Genomic DNA, 13,452 nt, shown 5'->3' on the forward strand with positions numbered 1-13,452 from the left:
TGATTGGTTCTTCTCTGTATCAATCAAACTGAACTCAGGAAGGTTTATCATCTCAGATTACACTAAGATCACAGTCCTAACTAAAGCCCCGTTTCAACAACAACGTTTTCAAGTGGAAACGCAAAGCTTTCGTTGCGTTTTGGGTGTTTGGTTTACACGACGATCAGACGATCAGACGATCAGACGATCAGACGATCAGACGATCAGACGATCAGACGATCAGACGATCAGACGATCAGACGATCAGACTTTGTCTCTGTTTGGAAGGAAGATGCGCTACTACTGCACCACGGCCATAGTAAACAGTTCTTCTGCACATGCTCAGTACATGACCAGTAAGAACGATGGCGGCCCTCAGAGTGTCATGACTCCCTGTCCATATTCTCCCATATTCTCTAGATTGAATTATTATGTGACGTGGGGTGTATAACATGTGCTTGAATACTTCACTGTACTTTTCCCTCACTGAAGTTAAATTTGATGTCTGCAGCAGTTTGCGAAATAACCATTTATATATCCCATATATTGATTGAGTGATCTTTATTGATGAGAACCACAGGTCTGACACTGACTTCTGGCCACAGCACAAAACTTAAGGAAAATGTACTAAAATCAACCAATATCAACAAACTGTTCCATCTCTGAAACACTGCCGGGGGCATGTGATGGAAAAAACAACAACAACAACAAAAAATGACAGCTGGTGTAAAATGGAGGAAAGATAATAAACATGGTTGTATGTAAGTGTTTTTAATTCCCTGAAATCATATTGTGATTGCAATACTAAATATAAAATACTGAATAACATTATTCCATGTTTCACTAATATTGCAGCCCGACAGACACATTGATGGATGGATGGATGGATGGATGGATGGATGGATGGATGGATGGATGGATGGATGGATGGATGGATGGATGGATGGGTTAGAGTTCATTAGAGTGTTCATGACAACTATGGGAGTATTGGCAGTAATTCTAGTTTTTGTAAATTTGAAATGTTTTCAAAGAGTACTACACTGAAGTGTATTTATTGTTTCATGTCTTCTTGTAAATTTGTTAGGAGTAAGAAACCAGACGCAGGGTCGTCATTAAGTGACTCTAACCCAGACACAGGCCGCAGTGACACATCCAGCAGCTCATCACTTCCTGTGGCAGGAGGTGATTGGTTGGCTGCAAGTTTCCTTCACCACTAAAGACTTATTGGCTCAGCTGTCTTTGAACAACAAAGCTTGTTTGTGTGAGAAACTCCATCGCACTGGGGAAGTGGGTGAACCCTGCAGGCACGCTGCCTCGCCGGGTCGTGGAATGCTTTCAGGAGGGTGTGTGAAGTTGAAATAAACACAGAAACAAACTCTGAAAAATTTCACAACAGGCTTACTGTGAATGTCATTTACTTTTGTGGCTGATAAGTTCTCCTGTTTCAACAGGGACTCTGGCGGCCGGTGAACACAGTTTCCCCTTCCAGTTTCTCATTCCAGGTGAGTGTTTCAGTTAAATCTATTTCCTCCACGCTTTCCTTCACTTCTTTTAACTTCTGTTCTCATAGATGAGGTTTATCTGATATCAGGTACGATGTGCTTTGATAACTTCTGAAGAGTTTCAGTGCAGTAAAACACAGATCTGTGATACCAGAGTTTGGATAAACATCACATAGTTATTATTTAAAAGGTGCGTGAGGAGTATCTAATGCTCTCATGTACTGCTCCTGTATGTCACAGACACACTTTAAATGCACATTTTGACAATTGATTCAACATGTAATTACCAAACCAGAGGCCAGCAGACAATACAAACATCAGCTGAACGTACTTGGCACCTGCCAGGCGGCTCGCTGTGCAGGGTCTGTCAGCGATCCGATGCCCTCTCAAGCGTGGGCTGAAGCGCACGGGGGGTGTGAAGGTTATTTTTAGTGGCCTGTCCTGTCGTGCAGTCACTGTTTAATTGGTCTTCATGCCTCCATGCTTCGCCCTCCCCTCTCGTCAGGCTGCCTCACTTCGGAACATCAACATGGGGCATATTAACTATCATGTAGTGGGAGGAGGCTTGTGGGCCTTACTGCCCCCTGCTGGTGGTACAAACGCACCTTTTGTTCATTTAAGACCAAATTCAGACACACACTGGTGCACATTCACATAATAGTGTGTGTGTGTGTGTGTGTGTGTGTGTGTGTGTGTGTGTGTGTGTGTGTGTGTGTGTGTGTGTGTGTGTGTCACCCTTCCTGTCTGGCGCTCCCTGTGCTGTTTAAGTTTGACGCAACACAATTTATGTTGATGTTTTTGCATAGTAGAAGATAAATAATGAAATATACAACATTGAAATGGAATTTTTGCTTGAACAATTAAAGATCCACACGTGACCTAAATGTTGTTTATTAGTTGTGAATTTGTGATCAGGACAGTTAGGATAAGTTACATAATGTGTTGCTTTGATTGTTGACTATTACATACTGTATATTTTGATTGTGGGTGTTTGTGTTGTTTACAAAATAAAGACAAATAAAGACAAGAGATTTTTTTCTGTTTGTTGACGAAGCTGTGAACAACCACAATTTCCCGTGCGAGCCCTGGTCGGTCATCTGGAGCTGAGAGGCTTCAGGTTTTGTTGTGGTCTGATTGTTTCTCGCTGTGGGAACAATAAAATTCAGACAGAGGAGGAAGACGTAGGTGGAGAAAAACACGGTACACAGACACTTAAGGGACCCGATGAAGCTCAGTGAAATAGTGGATGCACTCTTTCAAAGCGCAAGGAAAGGGTTTGGTTTTTTCAACAAGGACTGATTCAAATCTGAGGAAACGTGGACGGCAATGCACATGACAAAAGATAAGCAATGAGACCCGTTTACAAAAGGTAAAGGTAAAAGACTTCACAGGAAAACGACGGATGTGTCGTGTTGGGTAGCTGCAGAAAAGGGACTTGAGATGAAAGACCGGATCTGAATGACTGGATCATTCATCAGCAGGATGGACGAGACAGACACGTGGAGTCAAACAGCGTCTTGATATTCCTTCACACCAACAGCAGCGATGCAGCCGGCACCAAAACACATGCACTGTGGATGCAGGAGAAGTCGAGGTTTCTGGGTCTGTTCAACACTGCAGCTGCATCTTGTTTCATCAAGAAACAAAACTACATACTAATAATTTCCCATGAATAATTACAATAGGATGCAAAAATGAAAGGCAGACATAAATGTCAATTGATGAGGAAAACGTGCATATTATAACTAGAATGATATTGGAAGCAAATAAATACGAATGGCGCTCCAGGAGTTTGCCCAGAGAGAAATGAAATAAGCAGAATTTATTGCACTCGACAGAATCAATTCATCTCCATCCACATGAACATTCATGTGCAGAAAATTCAAATTACCGGCTCAATATTTACAACTATTTACGACTAAATAACTTGATGAGGCCAAGTGCACCAGATGCTGTTTCCTCGTTTCCATGGAAACTTGATAGACGACGTTAAAACTGCAGGTTTTTTTGTTTGTTGTTGTTTTTTTTTTGCATTCTGTGGATTATGTTGGTTTAATGTGGGAGTTTTTGGGGAACAATAACGTTTACAAATGTTATGTGATGTACCTTTGTGGGCTCCATACTGAGCTAGAGATACTCCAAAGCCAAAATCCAAAGCCAATTTTCACCGGTAATTATTCGTCTCCTCTCACTCTGAGATGGGGCTTTATCTGAGCTTGTACCGAATCCAGACAAACAATCTTCAGCCACTTTCAGCCGCCACAAGCGGACCCGTCTATCGTCTCCCTGCAGGGAACGGTGGACCCGGTGCTTCTGTCTGTCCTCTCTTGGCCCATTCGTGCCTCTTCGCTTCGCTGCCAAGCTGCCCGCAAGAAAACAACAGCAACTTTCCTCTCCTGGCTAATTCTTATTGACAGCAGCAGCAGCGGAGGCAGCTTGTCCCTGGAGCGTCCTCCGTCCGCACTGACATTAACATCTGAATGAGGAAACAAGAAACGCAATCAGGAGAACGGAGGGCAAAAGATTGGCTCTGCTTTCATCACCTTTGTGTAAACCATGATTGGAAATTTAGATGCAGGCTGTTGGTATGGATGACAGTATCAGGGTGTGTGTCTGTGTGTGTGTGTGTGTGTGTTTCTTTTTCCTCCCCGCTGACTGAACATCTCCCTCCTTCCATCTGTTTGCCTGCTTTCTGTCCAAAAAGCTATTTTTATCCCTCTCTCCTTAAACTTCCTACCCTGTAGCTTTTTCCGTCCCTGCTGTCCATTACTTGTCACACAAACACGGCTCTCCTTCTACTCTGGATGAACTCTGTCTGATGTCTCTTATACAATCACCATGAAATGCAGCCCCATGCTCTGCTTTTGGCACCAAATCAACCAGTCGCCTTTTGTTGTCTCGTTTTATCCAAACAATGGGACGGGTTTGATCTCAAAGTCATGTTTGCACCGTTCTCTTTCCAATCCCGTCCTCAGTTGCCACCCCGACTTCCTTCGAGGGACCGTTTGGGAAGATTGTTTACCGCGTGAGGGCAGTTATCGACACGCCTCGCTTCTCCAAGGACTACAAAGCTCAGAAACCGTTCTATCTCCTCAACCTCCTCAACCTCAACGAGGTGCCCGACATTGAAGTAAGTGTTTGTTTCTCGTCAACTATTCTGTGCTTTTGAGACGAGACTGAAACGGCTGGGAAGATGCAATGCAGTTTTTTGTTCGATAAACCTTTGTTGTGATGAGGGCTGATTCGGTTTTTGTTGCAGAGGCTCCTCTCTTTAATACATTTGATTTTCATCGTGACATGACACAATCAAACATTTCACCCTGTGGCTCTGTCGCCGCAGCAACCCAGCTACGCTGTGACCACCAAGAAGTTCAACTATCTCCTGGTGAAGACCGGGACGCTGATGCTGAAAGCTCGCAGTGAGCTGCGGGGCTACATCCCCGGGCAGGTCATCAAGCTGGCCACCGAGATCCACAACAAGTCCGGCAAAGACACAGGCTGCGTGCTGGCCAGTCTAATACAGGTGTGTTATTAGAAATCAGTCACGATTAACCTGCTTTTAAATCCATCCTTCTGTTTACAGATTTGCTTTATTGAAGATTAGAAGAATATGTTGCATAGTTGTTGCACTTCTTTTGTTTGAGGTTCGATATCAGGGAAAATGAACGTTCCCTGGATTTTAAAACAAAGATTCCTGTTTATTACTCCCATTAAACTAGAACTGCACTCAGTAGAGCGCCGACCTTCGCCAACGCCACATCTGTTGCAGGACCAAGTTAGCATCACCAGCATGATAGCCGTGAGCTCATATCGATGCTCACGAGGTAGGTCAGGGAGCAACATCACTGTGTGAAACACTGAGCAGGGAGCGTCTCCATGGCAACAGACACTGATCTCCTTTGGTCTCCTCCATGTGCCTCTCTCATCTGCTTTGTATGGGAAACTTTTTCGCAGTTTTTTGGGGGATTTATTCAGAAACAGTTAGATGTTAACGTCCCAGAATCCAATCGATTGGTCCTTGGATGATGACAAATCATCCCTGAAAGTTTCATGCAATTCGGGGTTAATAGTTTTTGCAAAAAGTTGGTAGAATACATACGTTGTCGCTGGCGAAGGTTACATGATGTCCTGTGGTTTACCAATACTTTTCTCTCAGAACCAGCATTAGTTTCATTATAGTTGGTGATCAATGACTCTTGACTACCAGTGACTCTCACTGGTTCACTGCTTTTTCTTTCTCGGCTCACTTTTAGTCACGCTGTTGATCACATTCACCCATTCACGTACATTCACACACACACACACACACACTGATGTACTGCGCTCAGTCCATTCATTTGGAGCAATTTGGGGTCCAGTGTCTTGCTCAAGGACACTTGAACACCTTACGACAAGGGGGAGGTGGGGAATCAAACCTGCAACCTTCCCAGCCTCTATCAGCCGAGGCAGTCGCCCTGTAGTCAGAGCTTTTATCCACATCTTCCTCCATCTTTCTCTGTCGACGACACCAGAAAGTGACGTATAAAACCAAGCGGCCGATGTTTGACCTCCGGACCATCGCTGAGGTGGAGGGAGCCGGAGTGAAGGCCGGGAAGCACGCAGAGTGGAGGGAGCAGATCATCGTCCCTCCTCTTCCTCAGTCGGCTCTTGCGGGCTGCAGTCTCATAGACATCGACTACTTCATTCAGGTGTGTGTGTGTGTTTTTGTGTGTGTGTGTGTCTGTTACTGTCCCAAGTGGGTGGAAGTTTAAGTGTGACCAATTAAAGAGCAGCAGCAGAGTTTAGTGAATTTTTCAGTCCGTGTCGTTGGTCAGAACTTGTATTATTTATATCTGGATTAAATCTACAGAAACATTGATGGCACAATGCTCACATATTCTGTCTGGCTATCAATATTAGCATATTCTACATTGTGTTTATCATTTTCCCGTTTACAATTCTTCAACAGTATTATTTATTTATATATGTTTTTGGCACATTTACAAAGAGATCCAGAATGCTATGAGAAGTTATGACATTAAATGCAATACATTTATTAGACCACCAGGGGCGCACTTGAGTCTGTATTATGTGGTGAATCACTTCATGTGATCAGGATTACCGACATTAAAGATCATTTGTGGAATTTAAAAGTTATTCTGATCAATAAATGAACTAGCCTGCTATATTTTGGACTTCCAGCTGCATGTGGCCAAATGTGTTATGCCTTTGAAGATGTAATGAAATCCATTGTGATCTGAAAGTTGTGAAGCACATGGGGAAGTTAGGTATTGTGGAAATTGCGGTTATTTTATTCAGATTTCAGGATTGTTATGTGGTGTAAAAAGATAGTTAATTAAATATTATAATTCATACATTGTTGCACTAAAACAAGAAATTCTGAGTTCTAGTTATTTATTTATCATAATGCTATTATTATGTGTTTGACACACACTCCATACCTTTAGCCTGTTTTAAGTCATTAAACCTTAAGAAAACAGTAAGAGTCGAAACTCCCTCTGCAAATACTCTGAAACAGACCTAAACTTCACAAAACCCAGCTTTAAATATAAATCTCTTCTAAATTTGATGTTCTGCTAAAATGCTAAAATCCACCAATACTTCTCCAATATTGATCGTCAGGGTCAGGGTAATCCCAATAATGATTTGATAAGCTTGAAAGTAAAGGGAACAAGCCGGTGTTTCTTTCTTGCATTGTTGTATATTGAAATACAGGGTTTTTCTTTGGTAGTTTCTGCCACTCAAATGTGGAGAAACACATATAAGTGCGGCCAAATCCAAAATGAAAGTGAGATATTCTCCCAGTGAAGTGGGAATGTCAGAGAGATCCACTGAAGATGACTGTTGTGTTGCAGGTGTCACTAAAGTCTCCAGACGCCGTCGTCACTCTGCCCATCTACATCGGGAACATTGCTGTGAACTTGTCTCCGTCGAGGACCATGCCCTCCAGTCCGGTCCACTGCGGCGTGGCGCCCGGCGCAGCGGGGGTGACACCGAGTGCCCCGCCGGCCGAGGACGAGCTGGATGTGGAGCTGTGTGCGGGAGGCGTCGCCAGCGAGGAGATCCCCACCAAAAGTCACTCTCAGCAGGACCCGTCGGGTCAGCCGGTCACCATGTCACCCAGCGCCTTCAGCCACGCTCCGGGCGCCGCCGTGCCACCCAGCCACCGGCGACCAGACACCTCCGCACCGCTGTTCTGCGTGTCCACTGGAGCCACCATACCGTTCTTCACCGAGGGGAATGTGACGCCAGTACCCACTTCCTGTTCTCTCATTCTCCCTCCAGAGTACAGCAGCTGGGACTATCCTCATGGTGAGTGTTAAAGTAAAACATCCTTCACTGTCTCACACACACACACACACACACACACACACACACACACACACACACACACACACACACACACACACACACACACACACACACACACAGCCTGTGTGTGAAGCCCAAGACGTGAAGAAAGTCTGTGGTCTCCCTCGCTTTCTCCACTTTTAGCGAATGTGTGTTCAGACGGGCGATTCAGAGATTTTCCCCTTTTGACATCATGCAGGTAAATAACCACTCCCTCTGGTAGTGGACACTCCCTTTGACCCTCCCACAGGTAGATAAACACTTTTACTGACATACTGAATAAATTCAGTATCTTAAGAAAAACTTAACAGTTACCCTCACAGTTAGCAGGAGCTTCATGGTTCAGCGAATGAAAGCCAAATATTCTACCGGGTTGCCAGATCTGACTCACTGTTTCCAGCCCAAGTACAACAAAAAAACAGCCCAAATCTCAAATTCTGTAGAAACTCATGTTACCATGAAACTATTCTATGTGTGACAGCGGGAGTGGAGACGGCGTTGACAGACCCAGAAACAGCCTTTTCTCAGTAAACCTCAGTAGAAGGACTTCTAGACTGGCTGAAATTCAGGACCACTGGATTTGGGGAAATACACTTTGCAAACAATATTGTTAGACCTCTGACACCGATGTGACATTGTTGAAGAACTTTATAACATGGGACCTTTAAGATTCATGTTTGCCGTAATAGGTGAGGAGATATTCACATTACATGATATTTACCATTGATATATACTATTGGTATGTCATTATTGACTTCTGTCAATAATGACATATCTGAAGATTAGTTTGTAAAACTGGCTGAAATCAGATTGATACTGAGTCAACATTGACCAGAAGACGGGTTTGTTAGAGGCCGTGTGTGATTCAACAGAGGAGTCAACCTCTGGTCTCCTTATCCCCTTTCTGATGGATTATTTTCACTGCAGAGGAAATCAAGTCCTTCGCTCTCTCTCTCTCTTACTCAGTGAATAAAGCCGCTTCACCAGCAGACTAAAATAAACACACCAAGTAATAACTGTCCTCTGAAAAGAGCTGCACAATATAAGGCAATTTATTCTCATTATTGTGAAATGAACATGCGCAAGATCGCAAGTGAATACGTTCAAAATGACAGAATCTGAAATGAGAAAACAGTGCAATCGACTGCAAATTAGGTACTGAACTGACATCTAAGTACTTTCTCCCCGTTGGAAATGGGGATATTAAAGGAACACAGGTACACAAAGGTGTATAAAAGTAAATAGATGTTTGCTTTGCTGTATTTGTAGTGAGAACGAGGAGCCAGAAAAACTGCCTCAGTGAAACAACACAATCTGAATATGTGTCATTTGCAGCACTAAAAAACAGTTTCAGCGTTGCAGGGTGGTGCACAAACAGATTGCACCTCTTTTAAGAAACTTACTCTTTAGCAACAATGAGTGTTCAGTCAGTTCACCATATTGTGATGTAATACAACTTATATACGAAATAACAGCTGTGTGGGATAGTATTTAAGTGCAGCTTCAGATGAAATGATTTCGCTCACTACAGTTTTTTTTACTGGCCAATTTATGCTGTCTTTATGCACATAACAAGTTACGGGCTTTTCGAACATTGTCATACGTCATTGTTGGCGTGGTTCTTAAGCAATACGACCAGTAGAAGATAGCAGAATATCAACCGTGTCTAAAGACTCTGTATTGACACGTTACATCCTAAAAGCACTGGATAATATCTTTACTAACACAGGAAAGTATATTCAGCCTGATACGTCCCCTTATAGGAAACAGGGACAAACAAACCAATCAGTGAGTGAAGACGAAGCAAAGTGAAAGGGATGAAGGGCCAACTGAATGAAAAGAGCAAAACAAAAAGGTTCAGTCTTTCAACTATCCAGAAGGAAAACAAGAGAAAAACTTTAACCTGGCACCAATCAATTAACTAGTGTTAAGCCTCCCGGGTTAAACAGGTACTTTAAAATATCAAGTCAAAACAAGTGACAGCGAATCCTGCACCTTCTCCTTGACAGCCTTTGTCATTATCAGAATTCAGCCTTCGCTCATCAGCTGAGGTTGCTGAAGCGTTCACTGTAAAACTTCCAGTAATCCTTCTGTGCAGCGGACCTCAGCTCTGTGTTGTGTTTGTGTGTTGCAGAGCCTCCGCCCACCTACGAGGAGAGCTGCAGCAGCGCCAACTCCAGTTTTAACAGCAGACAATAGAGACAGGCGGTCACACGTCGTGGCCACGTCCACTCGTACCTGTCTGCACCCACCTTTCAAATCCATCCGGACGGACACATACCGGCTGAAAGACGACGGATCACAGCAACGTTTGAAGAAAGGGATCACATCTTATAGTGGATTAAAGAATTGACCTCTTGTTCCACCAGGTCGTGTCTGACTGAAGGGGTGAACAACACTGTGCCTAAAAGAAGAGCTTCAGATTGTTGTTGAGCGTTTAGTTCAGTGATTGAATACCAGAGGAACCCCCCCCCCCGTCTTTCTCTTTCAACAAACTGCTGCATCTCTGATGCCTTCAAAACAAGTTTGGCCAAGTGAGGTCAAAACATTCACTCTGGCCTTTATGTGTATGTGTCATTCCAAGTATGTGGTCCGTGTGTGTGTGTGTGTGTGTGTGTGTGTGTGTGTGTGTGTGTGTGTGTGTGTGTGTGTGTGTGTGTGTGTGTGTGTGTGTGTGTGTGTGTGTGTGTGTGTGTGTGTGTGTGCGCGTGTGTGTGTGTGTGTTCATTTGTGATTTGTGAGTATGTTCTACAGTCTGTGAGCACCCACCCAGAATTGAATGTATAGTTTCAGTTTATGTAATTGAGATCTGGGTGTGGATGGTTCCTGTAAATGTCTCTTGTCTAGATGTTTCTTCATGATCTCCCACTATGCCATTGAGTTGCTCCTAGAGTGGGTTTTGTTTGCCCTCAATACTGACTGGCAGGCTGACCTCTGTCTTCAGACAGGATTTATACTGTAAAGGAGAACTGCAGTAGTGCTATCACGACATCAAAGTGACATTTGGCAAGAAAAAGCCTGTAAGTTTGAATTTGTTCCTGCAGGAGTCCATCTGTAAAAAGAGCAGACTGAGAGGCAGACACAATGCCTTGGTGACGACAGAGACATTTACGGGTCCTAGTTGCCTGCCATATCACACCACACACACATACACATGTAGCATACACAGACAGTCAACTCTCCACAAGTCGTTTTGCTACTATAAAACCTTGTCTTTCTCCCAACATTTGTATTCAGAGGACAATTCACCTGCGGATGTGAGGATTTGAACTGTGATAACTCCACTCTGCCCTCTGGTGGTGTGTACTGGTACCAGCTCTCTGTAGCCGCAGCTCAAACCTCGTCCCTGTTTCTGTGATATTTGGTCTCCTGCTGTGCGTATTTACGTCCTCCTGTTCTAGCAGATCAGACACATCGAGGTAAAACATTCACCTCGTTACCTGTGAGCCTTTATCTGAATCTGAAAATGAGATTGTAGGTTGTTTCTGTTCTCTTTGTTGCCTTAAAACTTATTTTTGTGGCGTTAAATAGGCACAAATTCACGTGGATGTGAACAGCACAGCACTTTTTAATGATGTGAGTGCACGGGTCGAGGCTTGTGTGTATGTGTGTGTGTGTGTGTGTGCGCGCGCGCGCGTGTGTGTGGCGTTTAAAATATTTAAACTGTAAGGCGATTTCCTGACGTCACAGTTTTCACATCAGTCCTTGCTTCTGTGTTCAAATTGTATAATAGAGTCATATTGTTTCACATGTGGGTGAAACATATTTATAATTCATTGGGGTTCTAATCAAGTCATTCAAAAACCAAATTGAATTGATATTTGTTACCAATGTGTCACGTTTTCAGGACTAAAAACATCCCGATACCATGAAAAGCTTCAATTCTCATTTATTGTTGAGTTTTTGAGGAAACCTAAGCTTCAAAGCCAAAATATGATTGTTGTGCTGAATGTTATTCGTCAATGCTCACGTGGCTTTTTTGAGTTTCCACGCGTTTTGTCACCATTTCGTTCACTCTAAAGTCTGCAAATCGAGAGAAAGAAAGCACGGTGCAGGCCTTGGATCAGCACTTAAGTCATGTTGACACACGGAAGCACCACAAGCTTTGACTGCCATCCGATCAGCAGAGTTGTGGCTCCATATCACTGCGAGTGCATGCCTTAAAGCAGTCTGGACTCCCACTCTGACTCCCTCACACCGGTGACGTGATGGACTTTCCTCTCCGCTCTTCCTGTGCAAAGTACACTGGACCTTTAGGATGTAGCTTCTTAAAAACGACGGCACACTGGACTTTTACTGTTTGTGTTTTGGATTTAGAAAAACATGTGCAATTCCTCTTATCTCCCCAGACTGCTGCTGCAGCAGCTCCCTCGAGTCATTTCACGCTGCCTTTATCTGTCCTCGTTCCCGCTGAGCTCGTCTGCACCAAAAGGTACTATAGCTTTACCGAGCCTTCCTCCTTCTGTTTCCATACCCCCACCCCCACCCCCACATATTGATGAGTGGTGTCTGGTTTTGTATTTTTCTACTTGTAAAGCTGTTTACAGGTGCAGTATGAGTATACGAATAGAAGCACCTCAAACCAGTTCATGTAGTATTCCAACTCGCAGTGCAGAATCGAAGTTGTACTGTACAGTATAAGAATAAAACTATCTGACGTGGGATTTGTCAGTTATGTGGGTTTGAAAAATGCTGTGTGTGTGTGTGTGTGTGTGTGTGTGTGTGTGTGTGTGTGTGTGTGTGTGTGTGTGTGTGTGTGTGTGTGTGTGTGTGTGTGTGTGTGTGTGTGTGTGTGTGTGTGTGTGTGTGTGTGTGTGTGTGTGTGTGTGTGTTCTCACTCAACACATGAAATGCACAATAAGAACTAGAACAGGCACTCGGTAGAGTGCATACCTTTGCCAACGCCACATTTGTCACCATGGAAACCAATAGATCACAAGGTTATTTGGTCCATCATTCCTTCCATCATTTGTCATGGTTGTTTGAATTGCTTCATGTTATCTCTGTTTGACACAGATATAAACACATTTGACAATTTCCGAGTGACCCCCCTCCCCGACTTTTGACCCCCAACCACTGACCAGGGTAATGACGTCAATGCAACATCTGGCATAACAGCATAAGGGATTGAAAACAGTTTGGCATTAGTTTGACTGCAATTGAATGAAAACTGACCGCGTTATGACAAAAAAACTATTTTGACCCTTTGTGACCCAGATGCTGACCTTTGACCCAATCACTCACTAAATCTTATGGAACCATTTTTGGATGAAGACGAATCATCCCTGAAAACTTCCTGCAATTTAGGTGACCAGTTTTCGCAAAACATTGGTAAATTCCATACAAACCAATAGATAAATAGACGCGGATAAAACTTTGGTTGGTGAAGGTTTTAATAAACAAAGGCAAGAGGGACGTGCAGTTTCTTAGAGATCTTAGGAGCATGTCAATGTTTTTCTTATTTTTGTTTTTAAATGACACTAATTTCTCGGATTGTTCAATACTTTTAGTAAAGTTTATCTTTTCAACCTGCAGCTGGAAGTCCTCTCTTGACATCAAACCTGCGATTGGCCCACCGCTCGGCTGCATTCCCATGAGAAACTCGTCATGCAAGGGTTTT

General features: G+C 43.6%; 1 protein-coding gene across 1 annotated transcript in view; it reads left to right on the plus strand.

The window, feature by feature from the left end:
* arrdc1b (arrestin domain containing 1b) overlaps positions 1-12,495 on the plus strand; it is a 48,547-nt gene extending 36,052 nt beyond the window's left edge. The window contains exons 3-8 of the mRNA XM_080476282.1: positions 1,431-1,481; positions 4,457-4,611; positions 4,822-5,004; positions 5,993-6,169; positions 7,337-7,793; positions 9,967-12,495. Coding sequence (XP_080332408.1) covers positions 1,431-1,481; positions 4,457-4,611; positions 4,822-5,004; positions 5,993-6,169; positions 7,337-7,793; positions 9,967-10,031 — 1,088 coding nt within the window. The 3' untranslated portion in view covers positions 10,032-12,495. The remainder of the gene's footprint in view (positions 1-1,430; positions 1,482-4,456; positions 4,612-4,821; positions 5,005-5,992; positions 6,170-7,336; positions 7,794-9,966) is intronic.
* The last annotated feature ends 957 nt before the right edge of the window (positions 12,496-13,452 follow it).

Source organism: Lipophrys pholis (assembly GCF_963383615.2).
Source record: "Lipophrys pholis genome assembly, chromosome: 12".
NCBI lineage: Eukaryota > Metazoa > Chordata > Actinopteri > Blenniiformes > Blenniidae > Lipophrys > Lipophrys pholis.